Source organism: Sceloporus occidentalis, unplaced genomic scaffold, assembly GCF_023333645.1.
Source record: "Sceloporus occidentalis isolate IW3139 unplaced genomic scaffold, rSceOcc1.0.p SCAF_12, whole genome shotgun sequence".
Taxonomy (NCBI): Eukaryota; Metazoa; Chordata; class Lepidosauria; order Squamata; family Phrynosomatidae; genus Sceloporus; species Sceloporus occidentalis.
This window is the reverse complement of record NW_028316992.1, coordinates 2,412,056-2,434,460: the sequence shown is the minus strand read 5'-3', so window position 1 is coordinate 2,434,460 and position 22,405 is coordinate 2,412,056. Positions and strand designations below refer to the sequence as shown.

Genomic DNA, 22,405 nt, shown 5'->3' with positions numbered 1-22,405 from the left:
CATAGAAAAGTAGCCTCTTCTGGTCCTACTCTCCCAAATTTGAAAAGGAGTCTTTGTCTCTAAATATTTTCTTGTTTTATAGGCCCTGCCTTATTTTTGCTTCATTATTTATGGTACAGGTAAGTCACTTTTTTAAACATAACCGAATTCTGTCTTAGGTTGGTTTAAAAGACCACATTTACAAAGGATTGTTTTAGCCAGCTGGTCACCATAATAGCATTCAGTTGCTATAGTGGACTTCTGTTCTGAAGTTTTAATCTTTGAAAATAGCTTGTGTTAAATAAAAAGAACAGGAATTGATATTTTTGTACATGTTCGCTTACTGAATTGGTGTCAGTTTATAATTTTCTTTATGTAACTATTTTTAAAAAATAACTATTGGGGAATGTGAATCTGATCTGAAACATTATAAAAGGTTAAAACATCTGCCTTTCTATAGATATTTTCATTGTTACAGTCATTTTGAGCCAGGTTTTCCATAAAACAAAATAAAGCTAAAACAATATCAACTCTTCAAAAGCTGAATGACAGGGTAAAACATTAGGTTAAGTCTCCCTTATTCAAAGTGCTTGGGACCAGAGGTGTTTCTAATTTTGGATTATTATTTTTTTAGATTTTGGAGTATTTGCATATACATAATGAGATATGTTGGAAATGGGATCCAAATCTAAACATGAAATTCATTTATGTTTCATATACTCTTTCCATACATACCCTGAATTTTGTAATTTTAGACAACATTTTTAATAATTTTGGGCATAAGCCAAAGTATGTGTACATTGAAAAAATTGAACTTGTGGCATTATGTCAGTGCCCAAAAAGTTTCTGATTTTGCAGCATTTCAGATTTTAAACAGTATAAAAGTGATGCCATTTATTCCCTGTTTGAGCAGTACTATTGCAAGACAGGTGCAATGTGGCCATATTTTTGGATGAGTGTAATTGTAAATATTGCTTCCTACCCCTACATCCTACAACCTGGCCCTCATCTGGCATCTTCTAACATAAGGTTTTATTCAAAAATTCAACTGTATGAGCTTTTTAACACTCCAACATAAGCCTGTTTGTACTTTTAGTCCTGCAAAATCTTCTCTCCCAGTTGGACTCATCCGCCTGGTCAGTAAACAGATCAACTGGCATTTAGTGCTTGCAAGGTAAGTGGCAACTCCCCCCCCCCCCCCCTTTTTGAATGTGAGTCTCACTTCCCATCAGTTAAGCATGAAGAAACCTGCAGCTTTGTATTTGTATTAGGATCTTTGTATTAGTGATCTGCTTCAATTTTGCAGTATATATAATTTTAATAATCAGCCTCATTTTTGTATTTCTGGAAATGCGAGTATGGATGAGTTTCAGAATATGTGATTCAAAAAGAATGGTGCAAAAGTAAAGCTATTCTTATTCGGATTTGCACCTTTCTTTTCTAATCACCTTGCATACAGCTCAGCAAGGGAGCAAGAGGATTTCTCCCAAACAATAATTTATATTTTGAATTGGAAGTGCAGTAGTTGGAAACAGATCAGTCATTCAAGTGGAGAATGAATAACATGACTTATGGTGGGGTGGGAATGTCCTCCAAGGAAATGTTTGGCAATAGGAATTGGTTTAGAGGTTTCTGTCTGTAAACCTCTGTATGAATGGAGGCGGCAGAGGCTTTTATTTCCCTCGGGTTTTGAATTCAAAATCTATAACAACAGCTAGTATTGACAGGAGTATTGGGAAAAGAAATCCAGTTGACTTGTCAAAAGCTATTTTATGAAAGCATTCAAACCATATACATGAGAGCATTCTCTGCAAGTTTCCTTTCTTGTTGAATAATAGTCTAGCACCTGAAGGAACTTGGTGTGTTGTATTCATTGCCATTTTAAAGACAAATGATGGGATACTAAGAATGAGCTTAGTGACTTGATGCTTGTTGAATGTCTCATCTGAAGTGAGCTAGGCTGAGAAAAAGCACTGTCTTCCCTACCTTGCAAATTCTACAAAGGACAATAATTGTAAAAATGAACTTCTACCAATGAGCCTTAAAGTATGCCTTTTTTCAGTTTCCAGTTTTATTTCATTGGCCAAAAGCAATGTCACGCTAGCTCCCAACCATTAACGTGATGAGACTTCCTTTCACTTTTCAGCAGTACTTGCCCCAAACCCAGTTCTGGACAGTTTTCCAGCTAGAAGTACACCTATCTGGAGCAGGTTTTGGAGAAGTTGGGGTCCTGAAGCAGGAGGGAGCCTCTTCTGGTTCTTCTGTGGGAAACAGTTCTATTAGCAGAGCAGTTTTATTGTATTCTGGGCCCTCGCTCTAGAGCAGGGATTCCCAAACTTTGTTCCTCTAAGTGTTTTGGACTTCAGCTCCCAGAAGCCCCAGCCAGCTTGACCAACTGTCAGGAATTCTGGGAGCTGAAGTCCGAAAACATCTGGAGGACCAAAGTTTGGGAATCAGTGCTCTAGAGAAAAGTCAGCAAAACATGGCTTTTCTGTGAGTTATGTTGCAATTACAAATGCAATACAAATGTTTAAGTGCTATAATATTTCAAATAAATAAATAAATAAATATCTGTAAATAAATAAATAAATAAAAGTTACAAGCTGATGAAAAGGAGATGCTCTTCTGCCAGGGTACTCTTTATCTTAAGGGCAATGTTTTGAGTATTGGACTAAGACCCTCCGAAACTCCCTAGCACGAGAGGCTAGGCCCCCCTCCCTATCGTTCTTTTGGCGGCAGTTCCATGTTTAACTTATGGTGCATCTACATTGCAGAAATAATGTAGTTTGACACCATTTTTACTGCCATGGCTCCATCCTAAAAAATCCTGGGATTTGTAGTTTTGTGAGGCTTTGGCAAACAAGGCTAAAGACCTTGTAAATCTACAAATCCCAGGATTCCATAGGATGGTGCTTCCACACGCAAAGTGTCATAAGAGTGCATTACTTCTGCAGTGTAGATGCACCTATTGTATGTTTTTAATGATTTTATATGTTTAACTTGTTATGTTAATGTGTTGTTTTTAATTGTGCTTTTAAAATTATATAGTTTTTAAAGGATTTTTTGTAAGATGCCTTGGGTCCAATTTAGAAGAAAAGTGGCATATAAAATAAATAAATGAATAAATAAATAATTATGACATCAGGAGATCAGGTTTCAAATCCCTATTCAGCCATGGATGACCTTAGGCAAGTCACACTCTCTCATCCTCAGAGGAGGTCAATGTCAAATGTCCTCTGAATAACTCTTGCCAAGAAATCCCTAGCATAGGGTCACCATAAATTTATGTTGGGATATAACAACAAACCTTTAATCTCTGTCCTCATGCATTCTGATAATATAATTGGCCTTCCATATCCATGGATTCGGCATCCATGGATTCAACCTTCTACAGCTTGAAAATATTCTAAATAAATAAATAATCCAAAAAGCAAACTCTGATTTGCCATTTTATATATGGGTCACTGTTTCACTATGCCACTGTATATAATGTGACTTGAGCATGCACTGATTTTGGTATCCATGAATGGTGGCGGTCCTGGAACCAAACCTCAGTAGATTCCAAGGACCCACTGTACACTCTTTTTGACTAATGATAGTTTTGATATTGAGTATATGATGATATGATTCATGTTTCTTTAGCTTAGAGATGCTATCTCCTGTTAACTTTAGATTTAAGGCTTTGACTACATAAAGTCTATTATTGACTATTATTTGTGAAATGTTTATTCTCTTGGAATATATTTAAAAAATTATCCCATTCTTTTCTTCTTCAGCAATGGAAAACTATTAGCAGCTGTTCAGGACCAATGCATAGAGATAAGGTAAGGAAAACAGCACAGCAGTATTGGGCAGATCTGGTGCTTCTGCTTTTGTTCAGTAGGGCTTTGGAGACTTGTAGTCAAATAATCTAACCTGGGGATTCAGGTTTGGGAATTGCTGCTTAAACAGAGAATAAGCAACATTGTTATAATTAATGACAAATATGTATTACATGAAATATTATATATTAATTTCAATTGTTTCAGGTCTGCAAAAGATGAGTTTGGGTCTGTTATTGGAAAATGTCAAGGTATGTAACCTTTGATATCCAAATTATTAACAGCGTTAGATCAAAAATACAGCAATGTGTTCCTGATTCATTATAATGGTGTTCAGCGGGTGTTTTCTTGATCCTGCTGTCTCCAATGTAATGGCTGTCTACCAGAAATGAGCTTGCTGTGTAGTGACACCATCCCATCTCAATTGGGACACTTCACCTGGAAGATCTGCCTAGCACTCTTATTGGACACATTCAGATGCCAGACTAGATCCTTCTTCTTCCACCATTCTAATTTTGGAATTTACTTCTGGTCAAAATGGCTTTAGAAAGAAAAGAAAAAGCCCTATTTGGGCATAATCACATTGGGGTTATATGAGGAGAGGAAAAGTTGGAACAATTACCCTATGGCTCCTAGCAAGTGCAAGCGGCCTTCTTCAAATTGTTTTTTTTAGCTTGGAGGGGGAACATGGGGAGCGGTGTGGCGATCCTAGGTGATGGTGGGTGTGTTTAGCTACTAGACTTGGTAGTTTAGAGATCAACAATGCTATGTCTGCACTAGAAAAAAAATGTTGCCATAGCTATGAATAAATGCTTTTTATTTAGCTTTTTAAGAGATAGTAACACTGACCACATGCAACTTAAGCTCTAGTTTCATTAAGAAAAGTAAAATCTCCTGCTTACCCCTGCAGTCCCAAAGGATCCCAACCCACAGTGGAGACGTGTGGCATGGAGCCACGATTGCACTTTGCTTGCCTACAGTGAAAGCACAGGAACTGTGAGAGTATTTGATTTGGTCGGCAGTGAACTCTTGGTCATTTCACCGGTACTTACTTTTCTTTTCAAGATGTTACATATTCAGTTTGCATGCAGATGGAAGCTTCTTGACTGTTAGTGTGTAAATATTCAATATTATGATTGAGAGTTTACTTTGTGAACACTTTATTGCTCATTTTGTTGAATACTTATTTTACATGTTTATTGGTACATTTGCATTCAATGTTTGCACGATTTAATCAAAGCATATTAATTCTGTTTATGCCAACAAAGCCATTGATGCTTTGCTCTAAAATTGCTGCTCTTGTACTTATCACTTCAAAACTAGCTGCTCCAGATAATAATAATTTAGTACCTGAACTAGTATGTTTACATTACAAGGAAGATTTTTTCCCCTTTGGTCACAAGTTTTATATACTGTATTGGTTTAATCAGTATATTTTACTGAATCATGAATAAGCTAATGAGGTTTTCTAATAGACAGTTCATCACACAGTTGTCCCTCCTTGCAAATTCAGAAGAGGACAATTTCTAAAAAAAACCCTCTGTAAGTCTTAGCTTGCTGTATGTCACATACTTAGTACATCATTGAACAACTACCTGTGTAATGATTGTATGCAGAAATGTTGAGTGAGGCATGTCTGCCTTGTATAAAAATTGTAGTTTGTCTTCATCTGCTCCTCAACCCTCCAAACTGCCTGCCAAGCATCTTAGATTGAATTTTCAGCCCATTGTCATCAAGAGGTCTGCCATACCACTTTCTCTTCCTACTTCTTAAGGTCATTCCTCTTTGGAGGGATCTGTTTCACCTGAAACTATGCATGGTCTTTCCTCTTTAGGCTCTAGAGAGCTTGCAGAGATAGATTCCCACTCTCTTTCTTATGCATTGGCCCCTGAATGGTCCAGTGCAAAGGGTGGGTGACCGTTGGATACAGAACAGGAGGAGGAAGTTTCTAATGAAAGATTCTTCAAGTGTGAGGACATTATTTCTCTCTTAACCAAGTTGATAGCAGCCTTGGGTCTACATAAACCTACCAGGAGCACTAGTGTTAAGCCACAGGATGCTACTTTTTGAGATCTAAACAGCAGGGGGACTGCTAAGTTTCCTCAATTTATTGAAGGCTGGTCCTGCTTTTTAATTTTTTTACCATTTTGGTATAGGGTACCACGTTTCCAGGAGATTTGACATATGCTATTGCAGGGCTTGTCTTTCTGGAGTACAAAGCAAGTGCCCAGTGGTCAGCTGAACTGCTAGTCATCAACTATCGTGGTGAACTAAAAAGCTACCTTGTCAGGTAAACATACTGTAATATAGTGTTCCTAACAGTATTTAATTGGGAATCCTGCTTTGGTAAAATAAATGATTTCTTTTTGGATCTAGTGTTGGAACAAACCAGAGCTTCCAAGAGAGCCATAGTTTCAGCTTTAGCAGCTATTATATCCATGGAATCACCTCGGTAGTTTATCATCCAGCACACAGGTAAGTTTGTTTAGTCAAAATCTTTTTTTTAATCATTATTAAGTAGCAACATGTTGTATACAATTTGGTTTTCTTGAAAAAAATAAAACATAATAAGATAGAGACAAGCATTTGCAGATAAATGCATTAAGATTGCACAGACAAATTAGTAAAAACTATCTAGAATTCCTGGTAAAAAGGATTTTTTGGTATGTTGCAGGCATTCTCTCTATTTGAAATAGATTGAGCAAATTATGAAAAACTAGTTGTTCTCAATATAAAAACTAAATGATTCTGAGAATCTTGAGAGCTTCCATCCTTTCAGGATTTTTTACATCTCCCACCCCCCAAGAGTAATGTATCTATTCATATGATTGAGTAATTAATTACACCAATTTACTGTAGTTTTAAAAAAATGAGGAAAGTAAGGGCCAGATTATTGCAATACAGTGCACCCATGTCATATATGGGTGTCTCTTATGCAGCTTTCAGCTTATGCTGAAAGCCGCACGACGGAAGTAAAAACAGCACGCTGCACCACATGACATGCATGAGCCCCATTATTTTCAATGGGGCTCGAGCATATTTGCCTTACGCAGGGTGGTGGTGGTCTGGAACGGATCCCCGCATAAGGCAAGGGCGCACTCTATAATTTTGTGGATTTATTTGCATTATTTCACAGAAATGACATGATAGCCATCTTTAAATATCAGAAGGGGCATCATGTACAAGATGAAGCAAGCTTGTTTTCTGCTGCTCCAGAGACTAGTGCAGTGGATTCAAATGACTAGAAAAGAGATTCCCACTAAACATTAGGAGGAATGTTTTTTTTACTGTAAGAACTGTTTTATAGCCTCATGGGGAAGAAAGACTCTCTTTTTTTGGAGGTCTTTAAACAGAGGCTGGGTGGGCTTCTTTCAGGAGTGCTATGGGTGCAAAACACTGCAGAAACAATCCTGTTTGAAACTGCTTTAACTGCCCTGGCTCAATGCTAGGGAATTCTGGGAACTGCTTTTTGTGAGACATTTAGCTTTCTCTGTCAGAGAGCTCTGGTGCCACAATAAACTACAATTCCCAGGATTCCCTAGCACTGAGCCAGGGCAGTCAAAGTGGTCTCCATGACAGATGCAATATCACACTCATTGCTGGATGAATCCTTAGCCCTTGTAATTTTCCTGAAGCAAAGAGAAAAGCTCTCCCTGCGTGTGTGCGTGTTGGTCTTTAATGTTTTTGCAAATATATTGATGATATTCATATTCTTTAATGTGCTTCTTTTCAGTTTGCAACAGATTTATTTCTAAGCCAGCTTGCTTGTGGATTTTGGAGTTTTGCCCATTGCTCAAACAGTACTGCTAGACGTTGATAACCAAAGCTTTCTAGTATCCTAATATGTCAGGCTAAGATAGTGGATATAAAAGACAGAGTAATACAGTAAATACTTTTGAAACTATACTGCTAGAGACTGGATGCATATGTTTTATTTCAATGTTCTTCATTTTAGTTCTTGGTTTTGCACTCTGATGAAAATATGCCTTTCATGTCCAATTCTTTCATAATAAGTCTGCTTTTCCCATAGATTTCCTTGGAGGCTGATACCAGATGTACAGATTAATCATTTTTCTTAGAGAATATGGATTATTTCATCCTGCAGAACTGATATTGTTGAATTACTCTGTGCCATAGGAAGGGGATTGCAGTAGTTTTTACAGCCTCCGCCAAGGACATCTGCCTTCTCATTGAAATAGAACAGGAAACATTGCTGTACTGTAGTTCTGTGAATGAATGAAGCTTGCATTTGCTTGTAGTATTCTGTGTTTTCCCAAGGAAAGGAAGGAAAGACTAGATTCTAGGGTTTGATCACACTGGCCTGTTACAGACAGCCAAAATAAAGCTGCTTTGAGTCACAGTGGAGGTATGGTGTTTCAATGATGCATGCGTCCTAAGAGTCCAGAAGCCACACCAAAACCACGCTCCAGTCTTTAGGGCTGGAGCGTGGCTTTGGTGTGACTTCTGGACTCGTAGGATGCATGCATCATTGAAACACCTTACCTCCACTGTGACTCGAAACAGCTTTATTTTGGCTGTCTGTAACAGGCCCCTGTGACCTTTTACCAAGCAGTGAACCCCCTCCTAAGGGTACACATTGCATTGAGTTCTGTAGGACATGTCAGGGATGATGGGAGTTGTAGCTCTTCACCTCTGGCTCGAACTCACCACCTTGTTACGCACCGGCGCTGACCAGTTTTGGCCAGTGGTTAAAGCTTTGCTCTAAAGCAGCAGAGTTACAGAGAATAGGCTGAAGACCCTGACAAGCTCTCCAAGCCTTCTCACTCTTGCTTCCACAGAAGTCTTCCCACTTCTTCAGGATCCAGCTGGCTCTTGTATCTTCCCCCAAGACACCAGACAACTCAGTAGTCTTATATAAAAGATCTACTTTATTCTACTATATACAGCTCCAAAACTATCCAACACAACTCCAATATAACAATACTCCTCACTCCTACTATCCACTGCTTCTACCCACAAAATACATTAGGAATCATAGCCATTATTATAGTCCTTGGATCATACCACCCACTCTTGTCAGTTTCCACCCAGTGGGCGTGTACATCCACTTTCATTGGTTCTCTTGTTTCTACCCAAAATTGATGATTTCATCATCTCAGCCTTGACCACTTAACAACTCTCAGCTGTGTTCAATTATCCACTTTGCATTTCTGTCCTTGGCATTCAGGACTTGTTAATTGTATTATCTTTTACACCTGTGTGGCTCTTAATTGCTTCTGCTGAGTCATCCTGACTCTCACATACAAGTTTTATTTCATTCACTGTATATCCCATGTTGCATTTTCCTTAACAGGACAAAGTTTAAAGTTCTCCTATTTGACCTATAAATTAAAGCTTTCATGGTAAAATTTATCCCTTGTCAAAACCCTGGAGTCATGCGGAGAGGGGGACATGTTCAGTCTCCATACAATGTCACATAGTGAGTCCCCCGTACCTTCTCTCAGACATAAGGAGGAGCCCTGGTGGTGCAGTGGTTAAATGCCTGAACTGCAGCCACTCATTCACAAACCATTAGGTTGCAAGTTCAATACCAGCAAAAGGGCTCAAGCTCAACTCAGGCCTGCATCCATTTGAGGTTGCTAAAATGAGTACCCAGATTGTCGGTGGCAGTTAGCTTACAGTTGTAAACCACTTAGGGAGTGCTTAAGTGCACTGATAAGCAGTATAGAAATGTACTTGCTATTGCTATTGCTATTAAAAAAGCAGTAACATTTCATTCATATGTCAAAAAGGCAAAGTTACATGGATTATTATCCTTAACTAACAGTGACTGGCTTCACTGACATTGATTCCATTGATTGTGATTGCAGCACATATCCTTGTTTATATTCCACAGAGAAGGGTGATTTTCACCACAGGTATCCAAGAAACGTATGGGTCTTCTCTCGACATACCTGCGGAAATGAGGAATATTTTATCATTACAAATAAGGAACTTAACATACGCTAAAGTTGATATACTAGTACATTTGTCATGGGCTAATATTTTTTAAAAAACCATGTTGTAAAAATATTAGTTTCATCATTCCCTATTCATTCGTGTGAGCACAGATTTGCTAAAAAGGAGGGCAGCCAAGGTGAGAATCAAGATTTAATGGAGACTTACTGTGCTGGTGGACAATATGAGAGATGTGAGGACTGGATTTAAGAAATCAGTTATTTGCTCTTCAAAGCAGTTGGTGGGGAATCTGGAATATAATGAAATGCAGTACTTGGTGTTACTGGAGGAGCTTTATGGAAACCTTTTGCTTGGTTCACTGCTTTAGGAGTCGACGTGTGTGTATGTGTATGTGCCTTCAAGTTGCCTATGGACTTATGACAATTCCATGAATTTCACAGGGTTTTCTTATGCTAAGAATACTCAGAGGTTTTGCCAATTCCTTGCCCTAAAATATAGCCCACATTTAGACGGGATCTGGTGCCTTTAGAGTATTTTGGCCATGGGATCAAATTACAATGGCTGAAACCATCCTGAAGCTGCTTTTATACTTCCTTTTAAAACTAGATCATATAAAGGTCAGCCACATATTTTTAAGACAAGCACTCTTTTTGTTTGCAAACATATTCCAGTTTATAATAGGTTCTGCAGTATTATGTAGTATGCTATTAACACGTGCACGCCTTAATCACAGTGTCACTGGTACAGTGTTCCATTTTAGCCACTTGATGAGAAAGTTACATGGCTGTCATCAGAATGACAACTTTTTCTTAATACAGCTATATCTGCAGGCACATCTTTGGTTGGTCATACTTGACATGCAGATGATTAAACACTTTGAAAAGAATGGCTAGGGGAGGATAAATGATTAGAAATAAGTTGTTCCTTGACTTGAATAGATTGCTTTGTCTCTGACCAAAGAGTGGAAAATCAGTTTCAGAAAGGCAAAGGGTTTTCTTTTGTAGATATTAATCAATTAAAATTGTGGAGACTGTAATATCCAAGCATGGTTAGATACTACGAGAATGAGCCAGCAGTAAACCATCCTTCTCCCCTTGCACATTAAGAGCAATTAAATCGCAGTTCTTGTTTTTTTTCTTTTGGGTCTCTCTCTCTCTCTCTCTTTTGTGGCTTTTTAAAGCAAAACTATCTTTGACTACTGTATTCTTTATTATTGTATTTCTTTATTATATAATTCATATCACACACACAACATATATCATTTGTCTATTCTATCTAAGTTATCAGACTGTAGCTTGCAGTTGTCCTCTGAACTCTTGACTGCAATTCAGGACTTGATCCTGGCTTCTCAGTATTAAAGAATTGGGTCTTTCACATGTTTTGATCCCAGTACAAAAATGAAAAAGGATTCTGGTCTTGGCAGTTCCACTCTTTCTTCTCTTTAAGAAGATGGTAGACAAAATGCCAGCTTTTTACACTGTTCGTATACATTTTCCTTCCTATTATTCCTCCATTTATGTAATCATCATGTTTGCTACTGCTAGCATAGGGCCAGCATTTTCTGTTTCTTATTTATAATACACATTTCTGATGAGGTTTAACAAAATGATGAATTGCTTAATGTGCCTCTTACTTATTATATTGCAAGTAGTCTGCATTCCTTTCCTCAAGGTGCCTCTTTTTCTGTATATAATATTTCATTCAACACTCCCAGCATTATACTAAGAGACATATATGCATCTCTTTAAAATGCATATCATATTTCTAACATATTTTATACTTTAATGGGAATAAATACAGTATTAAAGCCATATTTAACCTCTGTTTTGTTCATATACCTGTGTCAACCTTCTCCCAGAACCTGGGCCCAATATTGCTCTGGAAGAAACCACACAAATCAGCAGTGCTGATTCTTGAACTCATGTGCTGTCTCCTGATTTTCTACCTTTTTTCACACATGACCTGAAAGGGAAGCTTCTTATCTTACATGCAAAAGAGAGATGAAAGGGAGAAAGAGCAGGTATATCGGAGCTTCGGTTTGTTTTGTCTAGCAACAAATACATCCCCAGAACGATTTGTTCTCATCACAATGAACCTGGATTTATTGTTACGTCTGAATTGAGATGCAAAGATATTGTTACCTCTGTCCTTCAAATCTAATTTTATGGCTCTGCCAAACTAATACTATATAGATTTCATTGTCATTTCCCCCTTTATTTAATATGTTCGGCTCTGTTATTTTGAATAATATTTGGATGAAAATAGTTTCATGTACATTTTTGAAAGAAGGAGCCTTATGAATTTTAATGGTTGCTGAAACCATATGGTTATTTAACCATAGCTGCTTAAATAACTATGCTGGGGTGGGAACTGTGCTGTCTGCCAATTGTCAGACTGCGACTCTCAGCAGCCTTAGCCAGCATAGCCAGTGGTGGAGAAGGCTGAGAGCTGTATTTCATAGACATCTAGAGCAAACGTCTTAGCCAGCATAGCCAATGGTGGAAAAGGCTGAGAGCTGTATTTCATAGACATCTAGAGCAAACGTCTTAGCCAGCATAGCCAATGGTGGAGAAGGCTGAGATCTGTATTTCATAGACATCTAGAGCAAAAGTCTTAGCCAGCATAGCCAATGGTGAAGAATGCTGAGGTATTTCATATGCATCTAGAGGGCCACACAGTTCCAACCCTTGGAGTATGGCCCTTTCTGCCACCACTTTCATAACTGCAACTTCATTGCTAGATCTCTACCCCCTCTTTCCATTTCCCCCCTTTTTTAAATGACAAAAACAAAAACAATCACCTTGAAAATAATCTCCTGATATCTGATCTCTCTTGAAATAGCTATTAACATTTTCCAGCAGTGGTGCTGGAGACAACTTGAATTGGGTTGCTTCCTCCTCATCAATCCGATAGGCAGGAAATAGACTTTGAGGGAATATCTGCCGTAGGAGCATTCCCCCCACCCTTTCTGGTTCCTGCCTCTACTCCATGTAGGCATCTCTGAGATCTCTCTTTGACTTCATTCTAAATCTACCTTTCTATTGCTAACTTTCTACTTCTTTCCAAAACAAAATGAAAAACCTCCTTGCTACTCCTTTGCATTCTGTGCTTCCCTATTTTCTCTTTCTGTTGGGGCTAATCAGGAACCAGAATAGAATGCAGAGAAGGGACACACTAGAAAACCCAGGCATGTTGTGGAAGGAAAACCCGACTGCTATCACCTCTAGGACTGGGAAGATCAGATACCATGGCTAATTTCCTTATCATGAATTCTTGTTTTTCTGGAGTTCTTGTTGTTCTGGACAATAGGTTGGATGGAAATTGTATTGTAAAATTAAAATTTTATTGTTCCCAAATATGGTGTGCAAATATGACCTGGTTCAGTGTGAATGTATTTCAGTTTTAAAAGCTGATATGCATGCGACTTGTCTCTTTGTCTGAAGGCCATCTGTTTCTAAATTAACTCAAGAAACCTCCAGTTAACCATAAATTCATTTTATATAAGACTGACCAAAGATGGTTTCCAAGATCAGAATAAGTCGAGATCTTAGATTAGAGCCTAGAGTTGTTCTAAGATCCTAGCTTTCATGAAACTGCAAGACTTGGTGCGTATTTCAGCTTATTAAGCTTCTAATATTATATTAGCTCCAGGCCAGATGAACAGTGTGCATCTTATTTATATTATGCTTATTTTTTTAGTAGCTTAGTAAGGAAAAAACAGTTTGAGTAACCTTTCTAGTATAAGCCTTATTGCTTTTTGCACATAAAGCTAAAAATAACAACAAATAGTTGCATTGCTTTGGATAACTTTTTCTCCCTATTGGGTAAAATGTGTTGTAGCATTCTAGGCACATTTAACTCAAAATATCTGGATTGTTGATAGCTTCAGGCTACCTGTCAGCTTCTTTTTTATTATTGAAGCTCTTGACTTATAGATATTAATAATATATAAGTGAGTCTAGACTTCATCCATGGCTTTTAGTGAAGCTTTGATCTTTTAATTTCTCTATGTCTCATCATCTTAATATAGCTTCATCAGCTGTGTCCTGTATTTTGTCTGCTCTGTGAAGTGTTCAGAATTCAAGTGTATGCTGCAATGATACATACTGTATGTCTTCTTTAGTTTGGTGAAAATTATTTTTGTCTAACTTGTTATGGCAGCTTTATTCTTGCTGTCACCTATCTTGAGAGAACATGTTTACATTATAAATGAGGCTGGGGTATACCCCACCGTTCTGAGCTTCTGTAATGTCTTTAAACCTGGGCTTCTTCTCAAACATCCTCTATCCACCTGAGCTCTCCAACCTAGAAGAGAATAGGAAGATAGCATCTCAGATTCCCTTCTGAAGCCACCTAACCTGAGGTGAATGATGGAGATTCTACTTGCCTGAAGAAATTTCTTCTCAGCCAGTATAGCTTTTGCTATCTCCAAGCTACTTCCATCATAATATTTCAGATCACAGGGGTGGGGAACACATGGTAAATCTCAGTTTGAAGGTTTGATTTTTTTACCATGAAAAACCTATGATGAGACATTCCAAAATGAAACAAGAGTTAGTGCCAGAAGATGAAACTTCCAGGTTGGATGGCTCTCAATGAGGTACTGGGAGCCCTGGTGGCGCAGTGGTTAAATGCCTGTACTGCAGCCATTCACTCGAAACCACAAGGTTGCGAGTTCAAGACCAGCAAAGGGCCCAAGCTCGACTCAGGCTTGCATCCTTCCGAGGTCGCTAAAATGAGTACCCAGACTGTTGGGGGCAAATTAGCTTACTTGCTAATTAGCTTACTTGCTGTTCACCGCTATGATCTTTGGAATAGCGGTATATAAATAAACCAAATTAATTAAATTATTATTTATTACTGGGGTACAGCAGAGGACATCTATGAGTAGCGCTGTGGCTAATGACACATCAGGAATCAAGCCGAAAACATGTTTAGCTGTTGACATGCTCAGAGGCCAAAGCAATATCAAAAGCTGCACAACACATAGGAAAATGGAATATAAGCAACAAGAATCAGGGGAACCTAGACATAGTAAAACAAGAAATGGTACATATAAACATTGCAATACTTCTGGTGAGTGAAATTAAGTGGACAGGAATGGGATATTTTGAGTCAGATAATTGCATAGAGGCTAAACAGACCAGCCAAAAGTGCTGGCATCAGGGTGGAGTGGGAGTGTGGTGGCTGCATGCCACACGCCCCGATTCTGCCCCCCAGCCAGATGGTGGGCAGTATTGCGGTGTTCAGGTGGTGCAGCAGCTACATGCCACATGCCAAATGGAGCACCAAAAAGTGAGGCCGCAGTGACCAGGGCGCCCCTTTTTCAGGCCAAAAAGAAGCACCGTTTTGCTGCTTCCTTTTGGCTCAAAAAATGCTGGATCAGGGCTGCAGTTGGCAGTTACTTCAGCCCTGATTTGGCGGTCAAAGGGGCAGCGTGACACTACCCCTTTAGGGCCATCTGTTTAGGCCCATAGTGTTTTACTCAGGAAATGAAAATCTAATAAGAAATGGGATGGCATTTATAGTGAGGAGAGATATAGAAAAGCAGTCAAAGGATATAATGCAAAGTCTGACTGAATCATGACATTGGTCCAAGTCAGTGCTCAACTACAGAAGCAGCAGAAGAAGAAGAAACTGAAATATTCTATGTTGGAGTCCAGAAGGAAATTGATCACACACCAATCCAGTACTTCTTGTTAATCATAGAGGATAGGAATGCAGAAATGGAAACGGAGCAGAATTATACACAGTGGCATAGTAAAATGGTGCCCATTGTATAAAATGGCAAAATCTTGGTTTGCTTTTAGGAATTTACATATATTTTAAAACATTTTCAAACTGTGGATGAGGGAATCCATGGATAAGGGATCCATGGATATGGAGGGCTCATTGGAATATCATTTAGAAATATATTAATTGTAAAAAAAATGATAATAAAAAGAAAGATATTTGTAAGAGTTCTGTATATGGATATGTGTGTGTGTGTGTGTGTGTGTGTGTGTTGCCACATTTATTGTTGTCACATGAACCAATACGGATCTTAAGTTTCTCTTCAATATTAGCTTACCTTGAGAAACTGTTTGGAGTCCCAAACAGCTTGCCTAGGGTTTGAAGCTGGTTGGCCTTCAGTCAGATTATTCTGAAATACTCTTTGCGCCAATATTTCCATAGGGGAAGTTCATCGTAGCAAAAGTTACAGACATTTTTGGCATCTGAAATAGTACCAAATATTTTTGTCTTTAAAATGCTGCAAGGCTGTTTGCTATTGTTCTGATGAGATTCAAATGTGGTCCATGCATTCTGTTTAAGTGTGCAGGGACTTTGTCCCTTTCTCCCAGTATGCTCCTGCACCGTATGGCCATGCCTCACAGTTTGAGAACTGAGATGAGTGATAGATAGTCCAAAAGGAAAGCATTTCTAAGGGTGATGATTTGGCATGGCAGTATTTTGTGTCAGGAATTTCTCTGCCAACATTATTACAATTGGGAGTACATTGACTGACTGTTGGATTTTCTCCTCTTATTGGCATGATCACAGTTGACCATTAACAGTCTGCCTTTTCAAGTAATACAGAAGCAATTTGCTGCAGTTCCACAGAGCTGGCAGGGATCATTCTTAAGTAGAAAAAGGGGGACTGCTTCTTCCAAAGGTTTAAATAGAAAAGCTTTTAAAAATTGTGGTCCTCAAATTGTTTCCAAATGATCCAGTGAGTACTCTTGCTGGGAATGTGGGAGGCGTGTTTTCATCTTTTTTTATTTGCATTCTCCTCCTATGTCTCCCATATTGTTCTGGAGGCTCCTCCAAACTTACCAGAAGAGATTTTCAGGATGGACAAAAGGATAATTGCCTCCTTTTCACTGGTTTTCTGTGAAATTTTCACAGAATTTCATCCTGTGTCTGAAATTATAACTGAAAACATCATGGGATACAAGTAAATATAAATAAATTCTAGATTGTTGCTCAGTTACAATGTGCTGTACATTGTAAGAAACATTAGATTAAGCATATACGGTGGGCCCTTCCCATAAGTGGAGGTTTGCTTCCACCCTGCCATGGATGGATACAAACACGGACAATCACAACCTATGTTATCAAATGAGAGGTGACATGTGCATGTCTGTGTCTGCGCATCCTCATGCAGATGCCACAATTGAATTATATGGGGCATGGCAATCTGTGGGTGATTGAATCTGTGGGTTGCTAGTCTGCTGATACAGTGGGCCCACTGTAAAGGTAAGAAATGAGTCTTCAGATTACACTGTAGCCATTTTTCTTTATTACTTTCACTACCAGTTTTCATTTAGAGACTTTTTCTTTTTCTTTTTTTTACTATTAACATTATCCTATTGTTTTTGCCAACCTGTTATGACTGTTACTTTGTATTACTGATGAAATATGAATGAGTGTGGGAATAGGTTATTACCAGCTATATAATGCTTTTCTCTCCCCCCTCCCCAATCATGGTATACATAATGCATATATAAGCTTTAATTTTAGTACATGTGCTGGTCCTTGGTCTGTGCATCTTTGCAACTCCACCTGATGGTACCCATATATGAGATTACTTTCCTTTAAGATTTCTTAAAACAGATTAGCACAAACTAATTCATCAACTGGTTTAATTGGTTTTCGATAGATTTCTTCACAATTCATTCTTTTTGTGATCCCTCAGAATATTTCAGAGAAATGTAAATATTTCTCCCTGCACAAAAAGAAAAAATCCCCACCAAATCCTTTAACTTAGGTAACCTGAAGTCCTCTATTTCACAACTTCCTAATTCTTCACCATTGGCCATGATAGCTGGGCTTTATGGGAGTATAAAGTATCTGTATAAATTCCAAAAGCTTGTGAGAGTGAGAGTTTACTTTCACCTTTGTTTCTACCATTTTGCATTTTCAAATGTCTAAGTAATTTTGATGGACAGAAATCTTCAAACCAAACCGAACCAAATTGTAATAGACTTCGTGTGACACGTTAATACTGAAATCTGATAAAGATTTACTCAGAAGTCAGTGAGATTTGCTTCCATGTATGTGTCCATAGATTGCAACTTTGCATCCCAAGATTGGCTTGCTACCCTTTATTGCTCTTCTAGATCATCCAGTAAACAGAACACTCTGAAGAAATGACTGTTGTAAAGTGACTTCTGTATTGTTATAGTGTTTTGCAGAAGAATTTGGTTTGTGTTTATGTGGTAACTTGACTTGTTAAAGCAAAACATGATGCTGTGCGTTTGTTGGATTCAAAGGGTTGGGAGTTGCTGCTTAATGTTGTTCTTTAGTCATTATAGCTGCATACTCCACAGATCTATAGCTACATACTCCACAAATCCTTCCTATGTAGTTTAAACACTAGATGGCGATATATTGCCAACCGGAAAAAAAAGATGAATAATGCAGAATTTTCTGTCATGGTCTAGCTTGGGTAAAAAAAAAAATGCCATACTTCTGTACCACACATCCTTTTTAATTGAAGATGAGTTCTGTGAAAACTAACAAACATCATAACAGGCAATTACTTTGAATAGCAGACTGCTAGGATTGCAGCCTTTGATACTTAAACATAAAAAATAAAATAAAACTTCATTATTTCTTCCCTTTTCTCTGAATAACTGTTTGAAATAGGAAATGTGAAATTGTGAAGCCCAAATGATTGAACTCTTAAGTGTGATATAAATAATTCAGTAGTTATCAAATTGCCACTGATGGGGAAGTGTTGTGATGGTTTTAAAATGACAACTGTTCATCGTTACAAAGCGATGAGAACTGGAGACAATCAAAGTCAAACTTGTGTTATCCTTTTGGGACAGACTTTTGATTGTAGGTGGATGTGAAACAGATGATGATGGTGGCGGCCCATCTAAAGCAAGTAGTTGTGGTTTATCAGCGTGGAGGGTTCTTTCAGGATCACCCTATTACAAGCAAATTACAAGTTATGAAGACGATATTGGGACTGTAAGTATCGTTTGAGTATATTTCGATAGTTTATAGGATAATTTAAGTGTGAACATCTGTTCTAAAAAAGCAGTTCTATGCTGTAGAGTTGATGTTTATTTCCTTTGTCCAATGAGTTGTGTCCATTGTATTCCATATGTTTCTGCTGGAAGGCTATAACTGGCAATTATTTATACATATCCAATTGAATACTAAAAAGGTTGCGATTGTTAACATATTCTACCTGTCCATCTTATATGTCTTTACTTCCTCTGTTCTTGCTGTTTATAAACATGAAGGCAGATCTTCTAGATGTCATACACACGCACACACACACACACACACACACACACACACACACACTGGTTGTGCAATTGGCAGATGCACAGTCTGTGTGAATGACATGTGAACAGTCTGTCTTTACATGTACTAGAAGGGTGTTGTGACATTTGACCACCAGTATTGTCACCCCACCTACAGTTTTGAGGCACCTTTTAACATTTTTGTTTTTCCTGAAAAATCATATTAAAATTTTGCACGAGAATCTAGGATCTTCAGGGGACATGTAAAGGACTTGATGGTAGAGTGGTTTCACATCATCCATGAGTTGCATATAGCCCATGGGCTGCACATTACATGCTCCTCCCTTAGGGCAAGAGAAGCTAATTGGTTAGTGAAAATGGTAATCTTCTTCATAGGTGTGTGTGCAGTCTGGAGAGAGATCATCAGGAGACACGAGGCGCGGTGTTATCAGTATGCTGATGACACCTAAATATGCTTCTCTGTGTCTCCGACTGATGCAGTGACTATGGATGGCATCTCTCCTCTAAATGCCTGCTTGGAGTTGATAATGGGCTGGATGAGGGAAAACATACTCAGCCTGAATCCAGAGAAAACGGAAGTACTAGTGATAGGCTCGCCCGGTCCGGGTGGTGAAATTTGTCCACCTGTCCTGAATGGGGTCACACTCCCCCTGAAGGACTCAGTTCTCAGTCTGGGGGTGCTTTTGGACTTGTCGCTCCAGCTGACTTCTCAGGTGGATGCGACGGTCAGAAGCACCTGTTACCAGCTTCGGCTGATACACCAGCTGCGACCCTACCTAGGCCAGGAGGACCTTGAAACAGTGGTACATGCTCTGGTAACCTCTCGGTTGGGTTTCTGTAATGCGCTCTACATGGGGCAACCCTTGTACCAAACCCAGAAGCTTCAGCTAGTGCAGAATATGGCAGCTAGGTTGGTCACTGGATTTTCCAGGGCCGGCCATATAACACCAATTCTGCATGATCTCCATTGGCTGCCTGTTCACTTCCGGGCACAATACAAGGTGTTGGTTATAACCTATAAAGCCCTAAATGGCTTGGGCCCAGGGTACTTGGAGGACCGCCTCTCCCCATATAGTCCGCCCCGCACACTCAGGTCGTCTGGGAAGAATCTGTTGAGGATCCCAATAACGAGATATGTATCAACCTCACAAAGGGCCTTTTCCACCTCGGCCCCTGGGATCTGGAACACCCTTCCTGAGGAACTCCGCTCCGTCACCTCCCTGGATCTCTTTAAAAAGAGACTTAAGACCTTCCTGTTTCGGCAAGCCTTCCCCGATGGTCCTTAATGATATATGACTCCCCCCTGTATGTACAGCATTATCGAGCACATTTAGCTGGCCTGGATTTGATGTATGGTTTTAATCTGTATTTTGAAATGTTTTTATTGAAGTTTTATTTATGTATTGCAATTTTTATCCTATATTTTGTATTTGATATTGCAATTTTTACCTGTACACCGCTATGATCAACACGGAATAGCGGTTTATAAATAAAACTTATTATTATTATTATTATTATTATTATTTGACATAGATATGGAAGAATTGAATGGAAGTCTTTGGCCCAAAGCAGACAGCAATGAAGGGCATTTAACAGTCATTTAAAATTGAGTCAGGACCGCAGCAACTGCACAGCTAGCCCCAAGCACCCTGCACCTGAAAGTGCTGGCTTTCCCCGGCTTGGCATGGCCTCCACGCAGCTTCCAGCCACTTTGGGAGCATGCATCATATAAACATCACGGCCCCAAAGTGGTCAGAATCTGCCTTATTTGGCTCGTGTGTTTGGGGCCTTTGAGTTTATGACAGTCACCCAGGCAATCTGGACCTAGAAGGCCGGAAGTATTTTATATGTCAAATCAACAACATGAGTTTCTTGTGGAAACTGGTGGCACAGTGGTTAAATGCCTGTACTGCAGCTACTCACTCACAAAACACAAGATTGTGAGTTCAGTACCAGCCGGGGCTCAGGGTTGACTCAGCCTGGCATCCTTCAGAGGCCATTAAAATGAGTACCCAGCCTATTGAGGGCAATTAGTTTACACTTTGTAAACCACTTAGGAAGTGCTTAAGAGTACTGATAAGCGGTATAGAAATGTACTTGCTTCTCCATTAGTTTCCTGGAGCACTTACCTTCTTTCCTTAGCTCTGAAAGAGCACAGAAATGGAGAAGTCCATCTATTTTTGTTCTAGTTATTGTGTTAAGTCTAGAATGTATTTGGAAGGGCCACACATTTTTTGCATTTTGTATTCTTCCTGGTGCTAAAGATCAAAAAGCATTCTGTATATCTTCTTTCTTCTTGTTATGGATTTTCTGCATTGAGGAAGATGTGAGAAAAATCAGTGGGAAAAGTAGACGAGTATCCTAACTGTATCCTCCTGTGCATGATATTATGCTAGTTGAAAGCTGCATCTGGAAGTAGAATCAGAAACATTACCAAGAACCCTGAACATTTTCTAGCATATATAGTTTAGAAAAGACTTGAAGTCTTCACACTTTTTAAATGAGAAGCTGTGCTATTTTATTTGCCATTGCTATGATTTGTTTTGGCTTCTTAGAATGAAAACAAAACATATTACAAGTGAATTTTTGAGGTTGTTTTGTTCTCTCAACAGGCTAAGAGAAGGTCGTTGTTCAAGATTATGAATCTCAAATTTTACGGCAGGCAAGGAAGAGAACAGGTAATGGAGGGTGTGTGTATGTCATTGCTTTTCTTTCAGGCAACATATGTCAAGAGCAGTCTCTGCACAAAATATCTTACAGTAGCCTCTACTTGTAATTTTGAAAACAAGGATGATTACCAGGCTCCCATATCTCTTGGGGAGCCACTCAACCGTGGAATGATGCATCATTGGTTTTGATGTCTACTAAAAGTTACACAACAAGGCATGTGCCCTTAGGTTATATTCCTACTCAACTACAAGGGGGTGGATTTCATCATTACTGGGATCTTTGGAACTGAAATATCCCCGACCACAGTCATTTCTGTCTTGTATGGATTCATTTAACCCTCATCCAGCCTATTTTCTAGCTGTCAGACACCCAGAATAGAGCTGAATATTGTCAGCATAATAAAACCTGCTCCAAAGTTTTCAATGATTTTGCCTGACAGCTTCTATATATATAATGAAGTTGGCAGCATAGAACTACCTGGTATTTCCTAAGTTGTCTGCAGTGTATCATATTCAGGATAGCATATTTGCAGCATATTTGCTTGTCGCCGTTTCCACCTAATGACCCTGTAGTAAATGACCACATCTCCTGACAAAAGTGAGAGCTTGGAAGCACAAATACTTGCATATGCACAGACACATGTATATGTACACACACATACATTCTGTTACTTATTTATAGGCATTTTGAAGTCGAAGGCTTCACTTCTTCCAGGCAAGCATTCTCTGAAGATGCCAGCCACAGATACTGGCGAAA

General features: G+C 38.9%; 1 protein-coding gene across 1 annotated transcript in view; it reads left to right on the top strand.

The window, feature by feature from the left end:
• NBAS (NBAS subunit of NRZ tethering complex) overlaps positions 1-22,405 on the top strand; it is a 217,437-nt gene that overhangs the window by 8,988 nt on the left and 186,044 nt on the right. Inside the window, exons 3-11 of the mRNA XM_089478023.1 lie at positions 83-119; positions 1,076-1,153; positions 3,756-3,803; positions 4,008-4,051; positions 4,711-4,844; positions 5,957-6,090; positions 6,177-6,275; positions 18,533-18,677; positions 21,592-21,657. Of these exons, the coding sequence (XP_089334149.1) occupies positions 83-119; positions 1,076-1,153; positions 3,756-3,803; positions 4,008-4,051; positions 4,711-4,844; positions 5,957-6,090; positions 6,177-6,275; positions 18,533-18,677; positions 21,592-21,657 (785 nt within the window). The remainder of the gene's footprint in view (positions 1-82; positions 120-1,075; positions 1,154-3,755; positions 3,804-4,007; positions 4,052-4,710; positions 4,845-5,956; positions 6,091-6,176; positions 6,276-18,532; positions 18,678-21,591; positions 21,658-22,405) is intronic.